This window comes from Cercospora beticola, chromosome 9 (genome assembly GCF_033473495.1).
Source record: "Cercospora beticola chromosome 9, complete sequence".
NCBI lineage: Eukaryota > Fungi > Ascomycota > Dothideomycetes > Mycosphaerellales > Mycosphaerellaceae > Cercospora > Cercospora beticola.
This window is the reverse complement of record NC_088943.1, coordinates 2,130,793-2,154,769: the sequence shown is the minus strand read 5'-3', so window position 1 is coordinate 2,154,769 and position 23,977 is coordinate 2,130,793. Positions and strand designations below refer to the sequence as shown.

At 48.4% G+C, this 23,977-nt stretch overlaps 9 protein-coding genes across 9 annotated transcripts; 3 read left to right on the top strand and 6 right to left on the bottom strand.

Moving 5' to 3' along the window:
• Positions 1–2,083: 2,083 nt before the first annotated feature.
• RHO25_013019 (uncharacterized protein) lies at positions 2,084–2,932 on the bottom strand (the record flags this gene model as incomplete). Its single annotated transcript, XM_023604291.1, has 5 exons — positions 2,084–2,183; positions 2,232–2,268; positions 2,324–2,534; positions 2,585–2,636; positions 2,691–2,932. 5 exons carry the CDS (start codon positions 2,930–2,932, stop codon positions 2,084–2,086), a joined length of 642 nt encoding a protein of 213 aa, XP_023449880.1.
• A 639-nt stretch (positions 2,933–3,571) lies between these two features.
• RHO25_013018 (uncharacterized protein) lies at positions 3,572–5,186 on the bottom strand (the record flags this gene model as incomplete). The annotated part of the gene is made up of 3 exons (XM_023604290.1): positions 3,572–4,657; positions 4,728–4,901; positions 4,956–5,186. The coding sequence occupies 3 exons, from the start codon at positions 5,184–5,186 to the stop codon at positions 3,572–3,574; spliced, it is 1,491 nt and encodes a 496-aa protein (XP_023449872.1).
• A 987-nt stretch (positions 5,187–6,173) lies between these two features.
• RHO25_013017 (uncharacterized protein) lies at positions 6,174–6,719 on the bottom strand (the record flags this gene model as incomplete). The annotated part of the gene is made up of 1 exon (XM_023604289.1): positions 6,174–6,719. One exon carries the CDS (start codon positions 6,717–6,719, stop codon positions 6,174–6,176), a length of 546 nt encoding a protein of 181 aa, XP_023449873.1.
• Positions 6,720–6,962: 243 nt separating this feature from the next.
• Positions 6,963–10,038, top strand: RHO25_013016 (uncharacterized protein; the record flags this gene model as incomplete). Its single annotated transcript, XM_023604288.2, has 4 exons — positions 6,963–7,014; positions 7,078–7,308; positions 7,409–7,701; positions 7,810–10,038. The coding sequence occupies 4 exons, from the start codon at positions 6,963–6,965 to the stop codon at positions 10,036–10,038; spliced, it is 2,805 nt and encodes a 934-aa protein (XP_023449874.1).
• Positions 10,039–10,257: 219 nt separating this feature from the next.
• Positions 10,258–10,950, bottom strand: RHO25_013015 (uncharacterized protein; the record flags this gene model as incomplete). The annotated part of the gene is made up of 3 exons (XM_023604287.2): positions 10,258–10,619; positions 10,670–10,875; positions 10,931–10,950. 3 exons carry the CDS (start codon positions 10,948–10,950, stop codon positions 10,258–10,260), a joined length of 588 nt encoding a protein of 195 aa, XP_023449875.1.
• Positions 10,951–11,455: 505 nt separating this feature from the next.
• RHO25_013014 (uncharacterized protein) lies at positions 11,456–12,394 on the top strand (the record flags this gene model as incomplete). Its single annotated transcript, XM_023604286.2, has 1 exon — positions 11,456–12,394. One exon carries the CDS (start codon positions 11,456–11,458, stop codon positions 12,392–12,394), a length of 939 nt encoding a protein of 312 aa, XP_023449876.1.
• Positions 12,395–12,671: 277 nt separating this feature from the next.
• On the bottom strand, positions 12,672–14,567 carry RHO25_013013 (uncharacterized protein; the record flags this gene model as incomplete). The annotated part of the gene is made up of 1 exon (XM_023604285.2): positions 12,672–14,567. One exon carries the CDS (start codon positions 14,565–14,567, stop codon positions 12,672–12,674), a length of 1,896 nt encoding a protein of 631 aa, XP_023449877.1.
• A 556-nt stretch (positions 14,568–15,123) lies between these two features.
• RHO25_013012 (mitochondrial 37S ribosomal protein mS42) lies at positions 15,124–16,200 on the top strand (the record flags this gene model as incomplete). The annotated part of the gene is made up of 2 exons (XM_023604284.2): positions 15,124–15,192; positions 15,247–16,200. 2 exons carry the CDS (start codon positions 15,124–15,126, stop codon positions 16,198–16,200), a joined length of 1,023 nt encoding a protein of 340 aa, XP_023450074.1.
• Positions 16,201–17,117: 917 nt separating this feature from the next.
• Positions 17,118–18,057, bottom strand: RHO25_013011 (uncharacterized protein; the record flags this gene model as incomplete). The annotated part of the gene is made up of 2 exons (XM_065603629.1): positions 17,118–17,365; positions 17,586–18,057. The coding sequence occupies 2 exons, from the start codon at positions 18,055–18,057 to the stop codon at positions 17,118–17,120; spliced, it is 720 nt and encodes a 239-aa protein (XP_065459701.1).
• Between the last annotated feature and the right edge of the window lie 5,920 nt (positions 18,058–23,977).

The following is a 23,977-nucleotide window of genomic DNA, read 5'->3' as shown; positions in this document are numbered from 1 at the left end:
GGATGTTTAGACTCAAGAAAGAGACAACGTAAGGCGATGCCAGGGGCTTTTTATGCTCGACCTTGGGTGGCAAAAGACGCATTCACATTGATGTGCATCTCGCCTTCACGGATGCTGATGACGAGTTACGCCTGGGGATCTCTTCACGAGCTATTGGGGGACTCGCACCCGGTCAACAAGCGGATGTCCCAGAGGCAAAAGTCCTCAAGCAGATATGTGTCGTGAGTACATGCTCCCAAAGATATGGGCGCCGAATCTGATCACCGCGACTGTTAACAGCCGAAGTGCCTTTTTTTTTTTCCGATATCCGTTGCCAAACTGGACCACAAGTTTACACTCTTCGACAAAAAACATTCCTTGAGCCGTGGCTCCGTATCGACAGGGAGATCAAGTCATTTGCCCGAATTCGTAGCCCACTCTTTTGAGCTTGGAAGATCGACCCCTTGAGATATCACAACGCGGCAGCCTTCTTCTTTACAACCCACGTCACCATCTGTGTGTCGATGACAGTCGATCTCCTTGATCTCCAGCACTCTTCCTCTGCATCGTCGCAGAGCTGTTCCAACTCGTCTGCCTCTTCTCTTCCTTTCTCGCCGTGACTTCGTACCCCTGCACACCACTCTCTCATGACCAAGAATGTAGTTTCTTGCTTTACTGGTAGCGCAGAAGGGTGTGTCCACGCTCGCTATACAAGAGTTAATACATGGAGAAAAGGCTTTGGGTACTGCATACGATCAGGTAGGGCAAGCGCTGGACTTACTTCATGAGCGACTAGTTCTCCTCCAACTTCATCGAGTCTCTCATGCACTTTCTGGACCCACGCGTGGGTTCGATATACATCCACAGACTGAGAAATGGCTTTGCGCATACGTTCGAGCATGGGACTCGCATGCATGGCTTCTTCTGGTGTAAGGTCTTGTTTCCCAGCGACAACAAGTTTCTGAGACAGCAAATCGTATTCTTGCCAATGAAGATAGCCGCCTGAGTTGTATTAAGATGATCAGTATATCTCAGCAACATTGTGAGCTGCGGGATCGAACGATGAGACAAACAAGACAAAAGCAGAAAAGAATAAGCTCACCAGGCTTCACCAACGCCATCAATCTCCTCAGCAAGGGCATTGGATCTCCATTCTGAACGATCAGCATCAACAGTCTCACATGCACGACATCAAATCTTCCAACCAAGCTCAGACTTCCGTCTGCTGTGCTTGGCTCTTTCAGTATGTCCAGCGTTCGCCAACTGACATTGGCGGGAGTCCATGCTTTCGGTGGTGTCTGAGCGAGATCGATATCGAAACCTTCGATTCGAGCTTGGCTAGGTAGCATTCCTGACAACGATAGCGAAGTTGACCATATTCCAGTTCCAGTTCCGACATCCGCGATCAGGAATGGCTCAGCTTCGGACGGCGTACGTGGTTCGCTTGGCAGGGGAATTGAATGGTGAAGAAGTGAGGGGTTGCCAGTGGTCCAGAGGAGATGCTGTAGGTTCAGACGCACAGAAGCGAGAGTGTTCCGTCCGAGAGGATAATTTGATGGAAAAGCTGCAGCAGTATCGTTGGAAGACGACATCCTGTGCGGTGGCAAGGTCTAATAATTAAGAGAGCTCTTTCAGATATGCAAGATCGATGCTCAACAGCTGAATGCTGCCGATGCTGAAAGTATTCCAAATGAATTCGTTGCTCGAAGTTGATCTCGAATTTGCGACCACACAAGTCTATGAGCCGTTTGTCACATAATGTCTTCCTGAAGTCGGTTACACAAAGCCCTAGCGTAGTCCGTCAGGGATGTGCGGGTGCCTGGAGTCACCCACCCAACGTCAATTCAAGTATATTGACTTCTGCGATCGTGTGATGCTGATGCCTTGTTCTATCATCGCTGCCTGAAGGAGCCGAGCGTGGAGTGGAACCTAGGAGGAATAACCAAGAGCCGTTAATCTTGATGCCTGGTGAGAATGTCAATTCTTCGACTTCGAGATGCCTGCGTGATCAACGTTCGTTCAGCCGTGCCAAAGCGAAACCAATTACAACAGGTCACTCCGATCTATACAGCTTCTATTCTATCGAGAGTTTTGCAGGATCCCATCATAGCTTATCTCGTTGCATTATGAATAAGGCTTCGGATTCGGCGTAGACTTTGCCCATGCCATCTTCCATGGTCCCGCTGACCCACGCCTTGCGGCCTCTGTCGGAGATCAGTCAGTTCGTCCAAATGTGCAATGGAAGCACTTACTCATGCTCTGACAGCGAACAGCGAACAAGTACCACGCCTTTGTATGATGTTAGTGACTGATTCGATGCCATGTTCACGCCCGGACTACGTACTTGGTGTCGGCACTGGCGCCTTGTACTTGATCGTGAGCTGACCCGTCATGGAAGGTCGCGTCAAAACTCGAACAGCCCCGACTCCGAGGCACTCATCGAACAGCGCTGCAATAGTACCTCCATGAGCCAGTCCTGGATGGCCGTCCAGGCCGCGACCCAGACTGACTATGACTATAGCTTCTTCCTTCTTGTGGACGCTGGCTCCAGATTTCTGTTGTGGTGTGAGCGCAGCAAAGGTATGAGGAAGTTCAATCACCTCACCTCTCCACTTTGTGCGTCGTGAGTTCTGGCGAACGCTTGACATGCTCGGAGACTTTGCACATGTTCAAAGGGGGTCTTGATACATTCCATGCACGAACATACTCACGTATCTAAAGTCGCAAAGGTCCGGCTGAATAGAGACTGCGTCGTGGAATTTCTTGTGATAGTTCGCGATGGGTATACAATTTCTTCCCATGCTGGATCACGAATGATCGCTTGCACCCATTCCAGGTCATCGAAGTCGCCGAGGTATTCGCTGGGAAGTTCACTCGCCAGTTTGGCGTTTCGGAATAGCTTGCGTGGATCAACACGTGCTTCACCTGCACCTATGTTCTTGCTGTGGGCCATGGTCTGCTTCTCTAGTTAAACCACACGAAAAGTTGTCTCTCTGGTGATGAGTGATGCAGCCTCATCGTATTGCCGAGGAGCCAGATCGCAGCGGCTGCCGCAGCCTCGCTTACAAAACGCCTGCGCCTCGGATACAGGAATGACTTTTTCCCATTCGGTTGCGGCGACCTTTTCTTCGGGAGGTTGAGCTTGTGCGGTTCGGGTTGACATAACAGCTCACAAGCCTTTGCGCACCACAGGATCGGGGTTCGGTAGCAATCGTTTGTATTCGAAGGCACAGTTGTCCTCGGAATTGGTGCTTGCTGCAGGATAACGACGCAGTGCAGCCGACTTGGCAATGTCTGCTCTGGGAACCAATCACTCGACCATGGTTCTAACGGACACTAACGGATGTCTGCATTGCGACGCAGAGTTCGCTCTGCAGCCAGTGTGGTGCATGCCCTCCATCCAAGCTTTGTGCTGATGTCTCTGATCCTATGGTTCAGCCTTATGGATATAGTATAGGTTCGTGCGAACCGCTGGAAGGATTCATATTCTGCTCTTTTAGCTGTATTTGGAAAGCATTTGTACACTGCACAGGTATTTGTCGACATGGATCACCCCCTCACAGAATGTACAACCGCCGCCTCATGGCTACGCTTACAGACCACAGACTCCACTGTTGGCCAGACTTGCTACTGGATACAGAACCAGCGGCTGTCCAGAAGGAATCGTCAAGCCGAGATTACCACGGCTGTCAGTCGTCAATCGGGTGCAAAACATGACCTCCAGCACTTGAAGGTTAGGTCCAAAGCCGGAGCTCGCTGACGATATCGTTACTGTTCCCGTATTGTCCGGTTCCCAGTTGTTGAAGACACCCACTATCTGCTTGTCGGGATTGCCTTTGCGCATGACGATCACGGTCCGACTGATGGCTGTTGGCGTTGCCTTGTAAGTGACATAGCCGCTATCCTGGAAGATGGCCCAATTCCGTATTTGATTCAGCTTTTGGATATGTCTGTAAAGCTCAGTGTCCCGGTTGTAGCCTGAAGGCCAAAGCGCTTCGCGATTGTTCGGTGTCCAGCCACCTCTGTACATCTGTTCCTGCCCTTGATATATGATTGGAATGCCATCGGCAAGCATTTGAAAGGCCATGGCATTCTTGATGCGGGTCATGACGGGGAAGAAATATGGCAGGCGGGCATTGTCATGGTTTTCGGTGAACGAACCAAGCAATGTTGTGTCGCTGCACGTGTATTTCATCCAGTTCATGTTACTGGCCAGTGTCTCCATCGACGTGCTCGAATTTGCGAACGTTTGTCTGATCCAGAAATATGCAGCATAGTTCATGACGCCACTCAGAGAGTTCTGGTATGAACAAAGCTCGTTCGGATTCCCGTTCCAAACTTCTCCCAGCGCATGTATACCTCCGGCTGCAGCCTGGAAGCCAGGCCAGAAGCCCTGATTGACCTCCTGAGCAGTGTCTATGCGGAGACCGTCAATGGAGTAATTTGCCACTAACTGACCAATCCACTGTTGCAACATGCTGGCGACGGTCGGGTCTTCGGTCCGCAAGTCTGGGAGTGAGACAACGTCGGAGCCCATCCAGCATCTCTGTATAGTATCCGGGATCTTCATGTCAATCGCGCAGTTGTTGTGGAAGTAGGACTGTTGATTGAAAGGTTTGAACTGGCTGTAGTCGACAGAATATCGAGAGGAGAAAGATGCCATGTGATTCGGGACCACCTGCGAGGAACACGTACAATGTTAGCATGGAGTTCGGATATCTCCTAGATTTCGCAGGACAAAGCCTTACATCGACCATCAAATACATGCCCCTGCGGTGCAGCTCATCGGAAAGCGCTCTCAGATCGTCCCTCGTTCCAAATTGTTCGTTGATCGCATACAAGTCTTGTGCCCAGTACCCGTGATAGGAGTTCCCATCTGCACTGAGATGGACATGATTCTTCACGACTGGGCTGATCCATACCTAGCACGCAGCTATCAGCTGTTGTAGAGATGTTGCGCGTCTTAGCCATCGTACCGCTGTGAATCCCATCTGCTCTATGTAGTCCAATTGATTGATTATACCCCTCCATGTCCCGCCGCAGTAATCGTTTATGTTGCAAGGTGCTGTTGTTGATCCATCGCTCCGCGCGAATCTGTCTGTCATGACCTGATATATCGACTGCGATCTCCATTGCGCTGGCGTGAGACATTTCGACAGAGTAACGAAAGTGAGTGTTGTCGACAAAAGACCGATGAGAGACGTCATTGTGGGTTGAGCGCAGAGGGCAGATTACTGGAATGCACGGGAGCTTCGTCCTTCAAGTAGATATCATGTAAATGTTATAGCATATCCTTTGTTGCTATGGCAGATGACCCGCTTGCAGATGTGATGAACGTTGGTGAGGTTCCTGGCCACGAGGACGACTGTGAGTGTTGTGTCTGGAAGTTCCAGTCTTGAATGCTAGCTCACTGGGCTTGTGCATGTGCTCAACTAGGAAGTCTGGTTGCCCGTGAGTGTTGATCTGGAGATATTAGCTGCCACGCGTGCAAACATGATCGGACCAGGACAGCTTGGGATGCGTCGTACTCCGGGTCGCCGGAACGCATCGACTGGAATGCTGGCTGAGCTGGTGATATTTTGCTGGCTCGCGATTGAGCCGGAAGTCCGGCGTCTTATGGAAAAGCCAGGAAATCGGTCAACAGTTGCCATTTCGCCCTCCGCGGAGGTGTCCTCGTGGCTGTATAATTGGGCATTCCTGCCAGTTTGGGAAGGCTTGTTTCGAGAGATATGAGACATTGCTGTGGGTGAGTGTGGCACAAAGGGGTTCTGGACCTGCCTTGGCTTGTCATGTCCGAAGTTGTGCTGGGTGGCCACTGCATTCTGTCAGTTGCCTACATCTGTCACGCAACGGCACGCTGCATTGCAAATTGCGCAACAAAATGGAGTACGAATCGGCGCGTGCCATTCACCTGGGCGGAAGCTCGCGCCGCTTGGATGTAGGTCTCGCGCTTTCGGGACGGAAGGGGCTTGTGTAGCGAAAAGAGCTGCATTCCGCGTTCCGTGGCTTCGACGCACCCAGACATGTCCGTCATTCCTGCCGAAACAATGTGATTGAGCGTGTCTGCAGACATCGCAGTTTTGTACAATCGGTTGTGGAAGCAGTTGTGCTTTCGAAGTCTTGACGTACCGAGCTCGTGCTTACAAAGTCTGGACACGCCTCGGCCGAATCTATTCAACTCTTTCAGACAGCTCTCACTGCAGTCTCCTCTTCTCTTGCTCGATGATATGCGGCACCTCGTCCTCGAGGCTACCTTCTTTGGGCTGCCAACCCAGCACCTTACTCGCTCGCTCTGCCTTGCCTTGCGAGTTCAGTCCCCAGCTCAGCGCTTGGAAATCCGCCAACTCCCACGCCTCGTCCTTGCTCAACTTCTGCTCTTCGAACTCTTTCGGAATGTATCCAGCGTCAGAAGCCTTTTGCGCGATCAACCGGGACAAATCGCCCCACACATGCCTGCCGTTTGCGACAAAGAAGTAGCCTTTCTCGCCCCAGAGCTCCGAATCTAGCCTTTTCTCAACACCAGCGTCCACGAGGGCCAGGTACACCTCGGATAGGTCGTGCACGTGCACATTATCCCAATGTGCTCTGCCTTCGCCAATGATTGGAGCATAACCTTTTTGCAAAATCGTCTTCGCCAGTTCATATGCCTGTCGTCCACGACCAGAGACAGGACCACGACCGACACCGTAGATAAATTTTGTGATGGCGTCGGCTGTGGACTTGTCCACAGCCGATGCCATCGCAAAATTAATAGAGAGGTAAGAACCCACAACTGTGCCTTCCAGTTTATCAAACTGAGCCCGAAAAGGTGTTTCCGTTATGAGAGAGGTAGGTACTACCACCCCTCAAGTCTTCTTCCTTCGTCGACTGACGAGCACCTTCAGTTTCCTGCCCTCCCGCATCCCCGCCACCACAACTACAACCACCGATATCGACAGCATTACACACCGACCAGCGTATGTTCTCGGACAAAGACCGACGCGATGGGGTGGTCATCTGACCTCGAATTCTCCTCTCCACCAAAGGCGGCAGTCCGTAAGTTGGAGCGCAAAAAAAGACGCGAGTCGTCGCAATCAACTGACACACACACACCGACAGGCGGTCAACAGTCCATCGACGCTCTGCTGGAGACCGCACTCACCGACCGTGTAGAGTCGAAGAAGTTGTACAAGACTTTGTCATTCGCTTCCGTGGGCGCGCCAGGCACGCAGGTGATGCGCGAGCTGTGGATCTCGCGTTTCAATGCCTTTCGCACGCATACTCTCGGTCATGACCTCAAGAAACCATTTACGGGCGAAGACCTCTTTCGTTTCTTCGGTTCCGTTGTCAGTAAGTGTTCTCATTTGCAGCCTCCCCCCATGTCCGCAACGTGCAACACGTTTCCGGTCGACAAACAGCTCGCTGACCACTCATCTTTGCTCACATTCAGAGCACCTCAAGGGAAGAGGTTACAACACCAAGTTGCCCAATTTGCGCACCCTCGAGAACGGCATCAAGGTTCTGACATATTACGGCACCTACACATACTCTACCAAGGACGGGTACGAGTTCACGAAACAGCATCAGGCACGGATCAAAGTACTTTGGGACGACCTGATCAAGAGTAGCCAAGCGATCAAAGGCAGATCCAGGAAGCAATCTTGGCTGGGCTATCGAACTTTGGAGCACATGATCCGGACCTTTATCGAGGATGCTACGAGCAATGGGACATACAATTGGGATGTGAGTAGAAGAAAGTTTTCCAAACACGGGGCACAAAAAGGCAAAAAAGGGAAAAAGAAAAAAAAAAAATGTCCTCTCGGGAATTTTGCTGACACGATCATCGGGCAGGTGACGATCGCCAAGTGTCTGTCGGTGGTCCTTCCTGCAGCGACTGTGAGCCGTTCGGGAGACGTGGCTCGAACGAGTGCATATACAGGTGAAGAATATTTGAAGTGGGAGGACGTTCGGCTGTATGTCGAAGAAGTCCACAACGAGTTACACGTTGGGGGAGACCGACGGATCTCGCTCCTCAGTGTCCGAGCGGAGATCGACAAGCACTTCGCGAAGGGGTTCAAGGACAAGGAGAACACCACGTTTACCTGGTACGGGAGAACACTTCCCGTCGACAGCCACATGTGCCCGATCAGCCTCCTTCTCGTACACGCCTTACGTCACGGCCTCGTACAGGGCGGGACGACGTTGGAGCAAGTGCTACGCTATGCTGCTGCGCGTAGTGACAAACAAATCACTTGGACACAGCCCCGATATCCGGTACTCGCGCAATTCGAAAAAATGGGCAGAGACATCGTTCTGAATCAACCTGCAAGGACAGACCAGCTGCTTCGAAGCATCAAGCAGATGGGGCGTCTGGCTGGTGTCAAAGATCGCGTATACATGCATGCTATACGAGCTGGGGGTATACGAGACATGGCGCACATCCCGAAGTCTGCCTTGGAGACGGGAGCGGCGAGCAGTGCTGGCGGCCTTTCATTCGACTTTGCCCGAGCGGGAGCAGGACACACGATGGAGACTGCGAACTCGGGAGTTACAGACGCGTACGTCGGAGGTATGTCGTATGAGGCGTGGAACATGGTCGCGACAGTGGCGCCAATACACAAGAAAGAGCCGCGAATCGCAACATCCGAGGCCATGAAGATCATCAACGCACCCATCACTCCAGCAGAGCGGGAGACATGGATGATGAACAACAACTCCGCCGGCGGGAGGAAGAATCGCGCGTACACTGACATGCGCATCCGTGAGGAGCGCATGTCTGCGCCCACTGTTGAGCTCGAGCCACGATCTGCGTATAGTGGTATGGGAGCCGAACGTCGTCCAGCACTCTACCCACCGCATGCACAGCAACAGCAGAAGAAGAAGACGTCCGAGCCAGCGGGCCCGAGTCGGAAGCGTGCGCGTGATGCCGAGGATGATAGTGTTGGTGTCGGAGCAGCATCCACGGAGCGACCTGCAAAGAAGACCAAGAAGAGGAACAAAACGCGCAACGCGACAGATGAAGACTCTTTCACGATGATGCTTGATCCGGCGCTCCGCGACCAGCCTCCTGCGGCGACGATCATGATGGACGCGACGCTTCAAGATGAGCGTGAAGAGCAGCAGCAGGAGGAGGGGGAAGAGGAGGACGAAGAGCTCTCGGACGAGGCTGCTCGAGCGTTACAGGATACCATATTCTCCCAGAATGATGGCAGCCATGAGAACGAGCAGACGGAACCGGAAGGCGAAGAAGAGCTGATGGACATGCTCTGTCCCCTTCCAGCACCAACAACAACAACAACAACAACAACAACTTCTTTGCCATCAACGAGTAACACGTTCGGCGGCCCAGACGAGTGGGTGCAGGGATTTGCCCGGGTCAACGTCTTCTTACGTGCGACGATGCTCGGTCGCAAGGACGCGAATGCTGCTCAAGATCCCACGGGACTGCCGTTGTGCATGACGACCGGAAACTCTCGCGATCCACCGCAGCGCTTCATTCTTTCTTGCGAGCACTGCAACTACTCTACGACAGTCGCAAAGGACCTCGATTCGCATTCAAGGTCGTGCAATGCCGCTACGGCCGAATCTCTACAACAGCTTCACGAATCCACAGCTCCTCTTTCCTGCCCGCAGTGTGAATATACCACGTACGCAGGACCGAAGGCTCGGAGCAAGCATATGCAGAGGGAGCACCCCGAAGAGTTTACGGAGCCGCAGCCATGCACCAAGACTGGTTGCGACCCCAATGTGCTGTACGAGACGCGCGAAGATCTCGAGGCGCACAAGAAAGCCGTACATGCCTTTCCACAAGGCTATCCGACACCATGCTTGCATACCACTTGTGTCAGCAGCAGCAGCAGCGAGGGAAATGTCGCTGCTACCTACGCCAACATCCAGACTCTCACTAAACACATGCGCAAGGCGCACGAGGTGGTGTTGGCAGATCATCCCGAGTACCTCCCACCTGACAGAGATCAGCCAAAGGTCTTCTCTCCGGCTCCATGCGGTATTGACGGCTGCAACACCAAACCAAGAAATCGCTCGATTCTCGTCCATCACGTAGTCTCCGTCCATCACTAGGAGGAGGATGCAGCTACCGCGTTCGCTGCCCAGGATCGCTTCTATCGCGACAAAACATCTCATCGGACCCGCAAGCGTACCCTACCAGCTCGAGAAGTGGAACGGCGCGTGGGCACAACCGATGATTAGGGTTCGGTAAGAACCTTGAACACAATGGCACTGAGAGCAACGTGTTACTCGTTGGGGAAGAGGGATAATGCTCGGGAGATGGTGGGAGAGTCATTTGCAGCGCAGACGTGACGAGGACGCTGAAAATCCAACCATTGGTCTTTGTTGCATTACTACTACCAGAGCAGTCTTGATCACGTCCGCATGCTTCGTCCCTGCTTCAAGCACAATTTTGTCCACATTACGATGGAAAGCGTCGTCTGGAAGTGTCGTGAGTTCTTTGACGCCAGACCAATCATTGAACTCGCGATCCGGCTCCTCGCCGAAGCGCTCTTTGCTGGAGTCGAAATAGGTGAGGATACCTGTGCCGCCTGTATGTAGCCAGAAACCGGGCCTTTCGGCGCTGTGGCCTTTCAGGATACCGGCTTCGATAGCTTTTGCGGCGCCCTCGTGGTCGGAAGCATCCGCAGCATCTACACAGGTCAGTAGAGCGACGCGTCGATCTGGAAGGAGGCTGGCTCACGAAGAACAATATCGGCTTTTGCAGATTCTTCTTCGATGATACTACTGTCGTCGAGCCCGCCGATCACCACGCGCACATCCGGATACGAAGCTCTCACTTTGCCAGCCTTCTCCTCCGTGCGGATCAGTGCCGAGTATTCGTAGTCTGGGTGTGCCTTGTGAATAGCGTAGAAGGCATCGCCAGCAATGTAGCCAGTGATGCCAGTGCTTCAAAGCCAGTCAATCTGAGTTACACGGAGTCCAGTGCTACGTCGAAGCTCACATGAAAATCTTTGGTGCCATTGTCCTTCTCACAAATTCTTTACTGCTGAGGTCTGGATGAGTTGCAAGTAGAGTTTATTATAGGCAGGGTTGCCAAATATTGGACAGCAGGGGCAGAGACCTTACGCTTTGTTCCTGACCTACAGTGGCATCTGACTCGACTGAGCATGAGAAACGGACTTGATTGACAAGCACGAGCATATGTATGACGTTGAGCGAGATGACGAAGAGATGGAAAGTGGAGGATGGCGGATCAGTGTTTTGCCTGGCCAATGATTGCCTCCGAAAGCGCGACTGAGCTAGTCCATGTCCTCGCTCATTTCCACAGCTCGATGCAGATCCCGACGACGAATGAACATCATTGCTCGGAGCACATCACGAGCAGCGAAATCACCCAACCACCCATCACCGGATTGGCTAGGGAGCAGCGTAGTGGCGTGTGCTTTGACAACAGAAAGTCGTCATTCTCAGGTACGGATCTTGGCCAATCGAGTGTTATTGATCCTGTCCGTGCTACCTGCCCAGGATGGATTCAGGCTTCCCATATACTGATCAACCAGGCTTGCCGGCATCCGAAGAATCGCTTAAGACTGCCACAGCAGAATTATCATTAAGCATCTTTGGCAATGCCTTCGACGTTAATCAAGCACCTTGGAATTATGCGGCCCCAGACTTTCAAGCCACCATAAGCTTATCTGACAGGAAGAACCTCCAACTCTCCGAGCTTGTTGAAGTGCTCAAATCAGCACAAGACGAGTTGGATAACACGACTGCTCGTGTTCTCAGCAGTCATGCAGTCGTCCATAGTGCAAAAGACTCAGCAGAGTGCTACGGGATCTTGGAAACGCGAATCAATTCTTCGATCCCAAGTAAACCCCACCAATACATGACCAAAGCTATATGGAAACGCCAGACCAACGGCCGCTGGCTCATCACGAACTTCAGCCTGCTACAACGCCCGGCAGGTGCTTCCAATTCCACGTTCACCACAGGTCTCTTCACGCCGCCAGAAACACCAGGTGGAGAACACAGGCCGCTCGGAGTCGCAATTGGGGATACCCTTCAGGAGATGACAGCACAATACTCGCAAGCAATTAATAGCCATCAATTCGACATCTCCCAGCCTCCATGGAGTTACATCAAAAAGGACAAATTTCGCGCTTCGATGCCACCGGCGGAAGACCACAGAATGACTTTGGAGGAGATGCTGAAGTTTTTGGGGGCGGTTTGCAAGCACAGCCCAACTGCTCACAGTACGATTCTGGATAGCAATGTTGTGGTGAGAGAACACATCGGGTGGGCGGAGGTTTGGCAGAATTTGGAATTGAGAGATACAGCGAGAAGCAAGGGAGTGGTGCATAGTTACATTGAGAAGATGGTATGGGAAAGGCAAGATGATGGGGCTTGGCTTGCGGTGGAATATAAGAATATTCAGGGGCTGGATCGAGCTGGACTCCCGAGGTGATGGGCACATCTTAGATGGAAGGCTTGAGTGGCGGCTTTGTGGATTTGCAGTGGACAAGGCAGACACCAATCTGCAGTGAGGTTTGATTTTGCGACGACGCTGCGAGCAAACAACACCGGGAAATATTGCAGACTCTGGCCAGGTAATGGCAAGAACAGCAACGCTGAAACAATTAAAGCGTGACGAGGATGCCGAAATTCCAATAATTGGTCTTTGTTGCATTACTATCGTATCATGTTTCACGCTCATCTGTAAGTCTTTCTCCGAGTCATCACTCCTACCTGTTCCACTCCCGAGGATCGCCTTGCTCTTTGGTGTACAGCTGACTTCTTCTCAATCCAGCTTTCTCAATCATACCACCCCACGTCGTTAATCCGCTGGCCCTCGTAACTCTGTGATCTTCTGCACCATCTCTTGCGCCCCAATTCGGGAAAAGACCCGTCAATCGCGGCTTGCCCTTGCCGTCCGCGGGTGCACGTATTGGGCTCGCAGGTTGAGGGTTCGGAGACCTCAGAAAGGGCATTCCGGTATCTGCAAAGGTCGAAGTATGGCCTACAGGCGCCACGAAAGACCTATGCGCGGCTGATGACTGAGGCGTCGGATACGGCTGAGGTGCTGTGCTGGCTTTCACCGGCAAGGGCGGATATGTTATCTGTGGCTGGGTGCGAGTGGACGCTCGTTGATCGTACACGGTGGGCGGATAGTTTGATGGTGTGTAAGGCGACTGCAAGGATGCCCCGATATTCTGAATGTTACTGTTGCGGCCTGGTCGTGTGGGCGTAGAATAGTCGGGCTCCTCGTCAATAGGCGTGGAGTCCTGGCTGCGCGCAGATTGTGTCGTTTGCCACGAATTCGAGGAAGCGGGTTCTGTTGCGAGTGTGGCAAAGTGAGGTTTGTAGTTACCTGGAGGAAGAGTTCCAGCAGTGCTTGGGTTCTGCCCTGGGGTGTCCATTGCCACTTTAATCGTCTCTGCGCTGACTTGACGCACTAGTTGCTCCTCTGGTCTGTGCTCAGTGGTGGCTTGCTGGCTTTCTCGACGAAGCGAATGCCGGCTTCGTTGCTTCTTGAGGCCACGCACTGGACTGATCTTGAACGAGTCAAACGACAAAGTGCCGCGTTTGAGATGCGCTGGGATTGGAGAGCGGATTGGTCTCGGCGTAGCGACTTGGTTGACAAATGGCGAGTGAGATAACCAGCTCTTTCCTTGCGGTGTAGGGTTTGAGGGCCTCTCAGCTGGCGACTCGACATTCACAATGTATCCCGATAGACCTCCGTGCACGCCTCTGTTCTTCTGCTCCGGTGGAGTCCTATTTGCGAAGTCGGTGCGATGGCCAAGGCTGATGTCTACAGTCGGCTCAGATATAGATCTGCCGTGTACTGTAGGTCGACGGGACGAAGCATTCGGACCAAGATCTGTCAATGTATCCTTGGAGTAATGCTTCTTCTCGCTGATGCTGCCATCTTTCTTATGCTTACGACGCCAGAGGCAGAAGAGCAGAGCAGCCAAGAGGAACATACCCAAAACAATTCCAGGAATGAATCCCGCGACAAAAGATTTAAGGGAAAAGTCGTCCGAGTCGCCTGCGTTTTCTTTCGCATCATCAGTGGAGGAAGCCTCCTCTGCAGAATCAGTGCTTGACGCAGTGTCGGAGACAGAAGAGGAAGTGGTTGTCGGCGATGTCGTTGTTGTGTTTCCCGTGGACGAATCTTCCGCGGCCTCGCTCTCAGTCATTGCAACACATAATGTACCCGAACATCGATAGCCCATCGGGCAGCAGTTATCGCCACAGCTGTCGAGGTTTGCTGTCGGTTGGGAATGCAACTGGCTTCCAGGATTACTGGTCGCATTCTGAAAGGTTCGATCGCAAGAGACTGGTGATATTGTGGCGCAGTCCTGACCAGCAGGACAACATAGTGCGGCTGTGAGCGATGATGTCGTGTTTAGTGACAGGCATACTGTGTTCTGTGGACAGCAGAAGACTGAGGGAAAGTTGCTGCCACATTGTGATAAACCAGATTCGCCGCCACAGGTATCTGCTCGTTTCGTGATGGTGAAGTCCTCGGGCATCCAGGTGGAGGCGTCCTGCTCGAGCTCTTTCGGAATCCATAGTGCGCGGGCTGATACTGCGCGCAGTACGCAGAGCAATGCAACGAGGAGTGTAGGGAAAGACATGATGAGAGCAGGCTTGCGCAGAAAGTCACGCGGGTATCTGATGCGAACGCTGGACCATGCAGGAACAAAAGAGATAAGAAAGAGGAGCAGGCCGTCCAGCGGTCGCAGGTGACTAGAGCAGAGGGAGACGAGCAGTAGGAAAGTGAAGAGGAAGAGAGGTGACGCGAGCAGAGAGTGAATGGTCTTACCCAGACTCGACACGTTCGGTCAGCCATGTCGCCGGCGAGGACGCGCCTGTGTTATCTTTGGGCGATGGAGTGGAGGAAGTGGATGACGGAGTCGCTCACGATGGTTGCACGAGCGGCACAGCGCGCGCATTGTGTGGCAGAGAGCGAGTCGCAGTGGAGGTGGATAGATGAAACGACTTTGGGCGCCTGTGTGAAGTTGAAGACCACTTGGAGACTGGTTGGCTGAGGATGCTCGAGTCATAAGTCGTGACTGCAAGGTGTCAGACATTGTGGCGGTCCGGTGCCAGAACAGTTGGCCCGAGCGGGACTTGTCGCTCGAAGTCAAGCGGGTGTGTCGAGAGAAACAGCTGCACGGCATTGCAGCAGCCATGATCACTCGACGCCTGCTCCGGCCATCGCGCCTCTTCAATTCCTCCTCGTGGACTTGTCCCGCATGCGTCAGTGGCTCCTCCCTGCCCACTGGTCTCCCATACTGACAGCGGCGTTCACAGACTCAGCGGACCTCCTTCGCCGCCCCATCCACATCAGCACCGACGACGACGACCTCGATACGATCGATATCGGCTACCTCGCGACTCCAGAAACACAGCGTCCCACCGCTCGCATTCGATGAGACATTCGAGGAGAAGGGCGTGCCCGGCCTTTTCTCCAAAGATGGCTACAACTTGGCGTGGAAGCAATACCAATCACTTCTCGTTCAGAAGTTGAACGAATTGACAGCCGGCGAGCCCATCGCCGACAAGGACCCCAAAGACCTCGCGCTGATCTTTGCACGCGATCCATTGAATGCGAGTCTCTTCAACCACGCCAGCATGGCATTCAACAACCACTACTTCTTCAACTCCCTCTCCACCGCTCCCCTCCCGCTGTACAAAGCACCGCAACTGTCAGAAAGCCTGGTGAAGACATTCGGCAGCATCGAGACACTACGTGAGACAATGCTCGAAACCGCGACTTCCATGTTCGGACCAGGTTTCGTGTGGCTGGTATGGGCACGAAACATTGATAACTCGTCTGCCTCACGCGGAAGCTCTTTCGCGTCCCGAAGCGGGAGCTGGAGGATTTTGACAACATACAACGCCGGCACGCCATTTCCCGAGGCAGGCTACAGACAGCAGGGCTTGGACATGGCGAACAATACTCAGAATTCTTACCAGGCGTGGGTGCAGCAGCAAGCAATGATACCTGGAAATACCGCCGGTGCCTTTGGTGCATACAGCCAGAGTGGTCAAGCTGCGGCAAAATTGCCGCCGGGAGGAACGAACGTCATGCCAGTGCTGTGCGTCAATACGTGGGAACATGTGTGGCTGTATGACTTTGGTGTTACTGGCAAGAGGCAATACCTGAATGATTGGTGGAATGCTGTTGACTGGGGTATTGTGCAAGAGAGAGCGCCAGCTGAAGCGCGAGGGCTCAATCGTTTCGAAAGAGGTGGCATGTTGTAAACTATAGCTGACGATCCGCGGAGGGCTGTAGTAAAGGCACACGATGGACTGGTGCAATGAGAAAGACGTCTGAGGCACGCCAGATGCTGATTACCAGCAGTGGCGTCCGCTCAGAGCCGGTGCTCTGGCGGTGATCAGCCAAACAGCGGACGTCCATACGGGGAACTTGGCCATTGCTCTTTCCCTGACAGTCAGCTGCCAGTGGATCGCAAGGTTTAGAATGCGATATGAGATGTACAATAAAGAATCAATGTACAAGAAAGCTGCCAATGCTGTCTCATATCCTGTAAAGTTCTAAAGTCTGCCATCGTGTCTGCACTGGGAGGAGCGGTGGTGCTGGGCAGTGGCGCTGAACGTTGTCACGGTGGCAGTTGAGAGCACTACAGATGTGACAGTCGATATGATGTAGGGGCACGAAATTGTTCGCCATCGGTCAGCAAAGTTTAAGCAGCAATCGTACAAGCCAATGCGGCGTCGGCGTGGCAGTTGAGGGAATGTCCGTGTTGGCTCTCAGACTCGGATGCTCAATTGATTCTCATCACAATTTGTTATGGTACATTCCGCATCGATCGGCCCATGGCCATTGAACCTGCCTCTCCCCCATGTTCACTCATCTGCAGCCCGCCATGCAAAGCGAGCGTAATCCACTGTCTTCCAAACAGTGTGCGGAAAAGAAAAACAGCTAATGCTTGATCTCAGTCGTAAAGTCGTAAAGGTATTCTCTCCCCTGCTGTCTGGCGTTTCCACATTTGTGATTTTTGAAGTCCCGCCTGTTTGCCTTGTTGCCCAGACGCCGGTAGCAATTTCTGCCGTATCGACATCAAGTGATCGTTGTCCAGCCCATTGCTCTTCTGACTTTGCGGACAGCCCGAATAGGCACTTATGATATGCATCGCACTCACATAATTACTGTCCGATCAATCCATGTAAAAGTCTCCCTTGAGAATTCGCTCTTGGAAATGATCTGGTCTGACTTGCTCCTTTGGCTTTGGCATTTCTCTTGCTGGTGGCTCCATGACTGCCACGCTCTTGCTGCGATCATGTTTCAATCCGGCGGGTGGAGAGGGTCCGGCATTGTTATTGCCGAACAGGGTGCCGCCAGCGATTGAGGAGGTGCGCTCTGCGCGGCTGCGGAAGTTGTCGGACCAATTGAAGCCTTCGTTGCCTGTTCGTGAGACAGAAAGTTAGTGCAAAGTCCCACACTTTACTGTGGAAAGAGAAGGATGGAGGAGACGGGCAAGGGGAAAGTGATGGGTACAGCGAAGACGAACCTGGACCTTTAGCGGTTCGGCTCGAGATCGACCCATTCGCTTTGTGTGTTCTCGGGTTGGTGTTGGATGTGGGAGGTGCATCATTTTCGGTAATAGTAGACGGTTTACTAGTACCATTTGGTGGGCTGCCGCCTCCACCGCCATTGGCAGCATTGCCCGTTCTCACATCCCGAAGTGCCTTTGCACCAAAACTCATACGTCTGGCGAAGGGAGTTGCGGGGGTCGGTAGTGGGGTCTTGCCGTCGTCTTCTTCGATTGCCGACTCGTCGATGCTATCGCTGCCAGCGGTGCCGTACGAATCGCGACGGCTGTTGTACGAACCAAACGGAGAGGCTTGACCGGGAGAGCCGGACAGACCCAGTGTGGTCAAGGAGAGGCGTCGGCGCTGCGCCTGGGCAGCCGCCGATGTGATGGGGCCAGCACCGTTGTGTGATTGCTGACCGCCATTGTAGTCACTCGTGGCTCGTGAAATGCTGCCCGAGCGGCCGCCGCTGAACAGATTGGCGAAGGTCTCGCCTGCGAAAGAGGAGCGACGCACACGTGGAGGCGACTCTGCACGGCCGGCGTTGGAGTTGTCGTCGGTCATGGTGGTGGTGAGGGGAAACGCGTGGTTTCAAGGCGGCCGTTCGGCTTCCGGTGGTGGTGGATGAATCGGTCGGACTGGAGTGGCACTGTGGCCAACAGCAGTCCCAAAGGTGCGTCCAATGTACGTGTCCAATGCAATGCCTTTACTGTCGAATTTCGTGGTATTTGACAGTTGCAAAGGGAGGAGTACGTGAACGCAGAGTGGCTTCAGGAGTCGTGGGTGTCTTGGTGAGGGTGTACAGCAGTGCAGCCTACGTCACCAGTGAACGCTCGATCGATGGGTGGAATGCAATGCAAATGGTGGCAAGATGTGGTTGTCGTGATCTCCCCGAGCAAGCAATCCCAAGCTTTGCAATATTACAGGGCGGATGAAGAGACGGCAGCAGTGAGTGTCGAGTCGGAGGAGGAGTTGTGGCCAGCTCTGCACACTCAGCAGCACATGTAAACCAAGGACCCCGTGCGGCCTGCTTCAAAGGATTTAGTCTTTCTGGCAGATCGCGGGGAAACAGCTCGGATCCACAAGAACTCGCATGCTCATTGGCTCGTAGACACAGCGAAGCTTCGCAGTCGAGAACGTCTTTGTGTGTCGTGATACGCGATTTCACCGACATGCTGGCGAGCACCCGTTCCAATTCCTCGATGCAAGAGGCGTGCTCAAAGGCCCGAATGGCACTGACAGATATTCGTCAGCTTGACGTTTCGCATCGCTGATGAGCACAGCAGAAAGCCGTCTGGATTCCGCTTCCCAAAAGAGACGCTCTGCACCCTGGCCTCGCGTTGCATGGGATATCTACCTCAGACGCACCGAGCCGATCGCTGGCCAAATTACCCCAATCACCATCGTTTGCTGCTCGATACTCCGGCAAGAGCTGTCCTCCTCGCGACTACGTACCTCGCCGGCGCGCGTGTGTCTCTCGTGATGCCCCCAGTCTCTGCAGGGACAGAAGAGCTCCCCATGTTCACAGAGGCTCCAGTGCGGAAGCTTCGGTTACCTGTCGCACGACTGATCAGACAACACCCATTACCACCATTCCCACTGGTCCACACCGCAATCAAGCAGTGACGAGCTCATGCAACCGTACATCATATCCCCTACGCACACGCAACCATTGAATGCTTCCGTGACCTGGATTATCGTCTTGGACTCCAGCCCTGTCCAGGCTTGTCACGACTTCATCTGCGGACCGTCTACACTCGGTACAGTCAGCGTAGTGCTTGGCTTCTGCGTCAACCATTGGAAGCAAGGGACGTGGCAGTCACCTAAAAGTGCACGTGATTGCGCGGCTGCCTAGTGCACTTGATATTTCCACTTCTGAAGCCCTCGATGATAGGCACATCATAGGTCATCGCGAGCTCGCTCCCTGCCTTCGGTCATTGCATCTCTGTCTGCTGGTGGCGACTGTGTCTACAGCAGGCTGCGTTGGTAGCGATTTTGACTTCGTTTAACTCAATTCGGTGGCTGCCATCAATCGTGTCCTATTGCTAGCGGTCCCGTGGCCTGGCGTGGAGCCTTTGTACTTCACGACGACAACTCGACTTCTTTTGCTTATAGAGTCAGACCTTGGTAACTCTCGTGCTGTAGATACAAAGACATGAGCATCGGAAGTAGAAAGGTTGAAAACGAATAGTAAGTCCACGTGGCAGCGGAAGTGTAATACTATAAATTAAGGTATATTGTTATATAGGAAGCATTATATTAAGAGCCTAACTATATCTAGTAGCTAGTAGATTAGGACTTACTTTCTCTCTATAGAAGTAAAGCTATTAGTACTAGACTACTATCTATAAGTATCTTCTATACTAGGTCGAACTTATTAGTTACTATACTCTTAATTTATAGCTAGATCGTTATTAGTATTCTATAGCCTTCGTATACTATTATAGCCTTAATAAGACTCGACTTAATACTTCTCTAGTATAGTACTACTAGTCTAGTATATCTATACTAAGTATCTTTTAATTTCTATAATAAATCTTATATAGTTCTAAAAGAGTACTTTATATAGCTACGCTCTAACTACTCGCTTAAAGAGTATTAGCGGAGATTAGAGCTTAATATTACGAATATTATAAATAGTATACTATAAAACTTTTAGTTTCTAATATTCTATTATATATAGAGTATTAACGACTCGATACTTAATACTATATATATAGATATTATAGTTAATATAGTTAAGTACTATCGGGAATAGTTAGCTTTAGATAGTAAGACTATAGAGCTTCTTAATATACTATAGAATAAGCTTAGGAGTTATAAGAAGTTATAATATATAAGTATATAAGTTCTATTTAGAGTACTTAAAGACTAGCTATCTACTTAATAGTCGTAGCTTTATCTATATACTTTTAGTATAGTACTTCTTAAAGTACTAAATATTTTCGTCTATTCTTAAAAGTATAATTATTCGGCTAATTTAAGTAGTTTTAAAAGTAATATAAGTCTATTCTATTTTATAGTAAGATCTTAGGTATTTAATAATATATATAGTATAATATCTATATAGCCTAATAAAGTATCGTAGCTTCTTTCTATTTTCGGCTATACTATATATATATAGAAAGTAAACGCTCGACCTACTTATTCTAAATAATCTCTATTATTAATACTTATTAGAAAGTATAGTCTAGTTAGATATTCTAAGAGATACTTTAGAGATTAGGATTAGGTAATATAGGTTATATAATACTAGGTTATATAACCTAGCTAATATCTATCTTAGAAGTAAAATATAATCTATAACTAACTAATATAATTAACTTAGTTAGTTCCTACTTATTACCTCTACTTCTACTATATTATATCTATCTAATAAGTACTTATAAGAATATAATTTAATAGGTTATAAGCCTAGGTTTATAGAAAGGCTCTAAGTAGTAAGAGTTAGCTTTCTTATTTTTAAAGTAATACGTATTACCTTTTATAGGACCTATAGTATTAACTAGATAGAGAAGTAGGAAAAGAGTATAAGAGAGACTAGAAGTATATTCTATCTATACTATTTTAAAGCTTTAGAAGATCCTAGTTATAAGCTAGAAGTCTCTAAAAAGTAAGTAAGATAGAGAAAAGCCTAGTAAGATATACTCTACTTTAAAAGAGAAGTATACTAAAAGAGTATAAAGAGAAAAGAATTAGCTTTAGATTCTAGTATCTAAGTAGATAAGACTAGGCCTAAGTACTAAGTACTACTAATATTTTAGAACTAGCTAGTAGTACTTTTCTAAGAAGATAGATCTTTTAGAAGTTCTCTATTTAAAAACCTAACTAACTCCTATAAGAAAGAAGAGTTCTTAGATATCTTAGCTAAAAGAAAAGAGTTTTAGTAACTAGAAAAAGTAGAAATCTAGAAGCTACTAATTAGATTAAAAGAGCTTATATTTCTAGAGTTTAGATTTGTTTATTTAATTTTATAGAAATAGATTTAATAAGTAAATTAGATAGAAGGAGAATACTAATTCTAATAAAAGAGAACTAGAGACTATAGTTTAAGCTATAGGAAAATATATTTAGAGAAAAAGAAATCTTCTAGATAATTTTAGACTTAAAGAGATTATTAGTATCTACTCTAGCTAAAGTATCTAAGGCTTTATTAAGTAAAGAGGAAGGTACTACCTTTTTAGAGTTTAGCCTAAAATAGTAGAAGGATAATATAAAGGCAATCTATATTCTAATAGAAAGTCTTTATATAGATAACTAAAATAAAGTAATAGATAAGATAAGAGAATATAATATCTAGATAAAGCTATATATAAAATATAGTAAAGTCTAATAGGTATATATAATAGCTATTATTTAAGAATTTATAACCTTTAAAATAGAACTAGAAGATATAATTAGGAAATTATAGATCTACTTTAGTAATCTTAGAAGGAGGATTATAGAGATTAACTAGAGAGAGTTATACTATAAGACTTCTAATATAAGGATTAAGTATCTACTTTTTATACTTCTAGCTAAGTATAAAAGTATAAAGTAGACTATCTAAGCTTAGAAGAACTTAAACTCTAAAGAAATCCTCTAACTTCTTAAAGTAGAGGAGTTAATATAGTATAGATACTAGTTATAAGAAATAGTAATATTTACTAAGAGTAGAGAGATCTAAAGTATAAAGCTAAAATACTACTTCTATAAGAAGGAGTATTTTAAAAGTATTACTAAGTATCTATATTTTAATAAAGCTAAGAGAACTATTAACTTAAAATAGGCTAGTAGAGTAGAGAAGAGAAGAATACTATTTAGAGAAAGTATATTTAGAAGGAGATCTTTACTAGATAGAGAAGTATTAAAAGAAATAGTAAAGAAACTTAACTTAAAAGTCTAATCTCTTAAGAAGAGATAAACTTTAAGAAAGCTTTCTAAGAAAATATATACTATCTAAGAAGATATAGAGTCTTCTATAGTATTTAAAGTATCTTAATCTCTATTAGAGAATAATAATATTAATAAAGTTATATAATTAACTATAGAAGTAAAAAGTAAATATATACTATTAAAATAGCTACTAACTAAGAATTACTTTTTAGAGAACTAAAATCTTTTTAGAAGAAAAAGTAGATTAAGGTTAGAAGTAGCTATCTAATAGCTATATATATAGAAAATATAGTAATAAGTAAAAAAAAAAGAAAATAGATTATTCTTAAGAATATTCTCTTTATATCTAGTCTAGAAGTAAATCTTATTTCTTAGAGCTAATTTAGCTAGTAGTATAGTATTTAACTACTAAAATTTATACTTATTTTATTATCTAGGAAACTAGTTATCTAGATAAAACTATTAGAAAGAGTACTATTTATTAAGGAGCGATATTATTATAGTTATAGTCGAAATATACTACGAAAGTATAGTAGTCCTTAACTACTATAATCTACTATAACTAATAGAGAGCTACGAAAAGAGGACGCTTCTAACTATCGGAAGACTTCTTAAGGATAAATAGTAGTTTATAATAGTTAGAGACTTTAACCTATACTACTTAGACTAGTTAGAAGATAACTCTCGACTATACTAAATAGCGTTAAAGCTAAGAGCTATTATAGAAACTAACGATATATAACTAGCTATACTTAAAAGACTTATTATCTAGGAATCTCTAAGAAGCCGATAGATACTAGATCTCTCGTAGGTTAGTAGAGATATCTTCCTTAGCTTTATCTAGTATAAAATAGAAGAGGAACTAGATTATAGCTCTAACTACCGGCCTATAGCTACCGAACTCCTTCTATCCTATAAGTATATCTAACGTAAGCCGCGCCTATAATAGAAGAAAGCTAACTAGGAAGGAGTTAGAGAAGGTATAAGAGTAACTACGAACGAAATTACTACTCGATACCTAGACTCTATAATAGATATTAGCCGGATAGCTATCGACCTAACTACTACGATTACGCTTATAATCCGAAGTAAAGTACTAGTCGTAAAACTCTTACTATACGCTACTATATAGTAGACTATAGAATATAGCTACCTTACGAAATAGGCCTACCGAGTAAAGTAGGTATAGTAAAGAAGTAGGAACGTTCTTAACTATATTCTATACTAAAAGGCCGAGAATATAAAAAAAAGATAAATTCGACGCGATATAATATAAGTATAGTAAGAGACCGTCCGAGAAGTTATAGCCGATAATAGCAAAGTATAGAAACTAGCGAAATAGACGAGATAACCGAAATAAGCTACTCTCCTCTAATTCTCTTCTATTCGATTCTAAAGTAGCTATCTATAAGATAGCGATAAGAGTAAAGCGAGAGCTCTAGTAGTATACTTCTTCCTACTACTAGTTAACGTAGACCTAAGCGATATCTAGCTAGTTTAAACTCTAATAATCCCTATCGACTAAGAGATTATAATAGAAGATATACTTAAAGCGATAAAACGACTTCCGAAAAACAAGGTACCTAGCTCGGATATAATCCCGAACGAG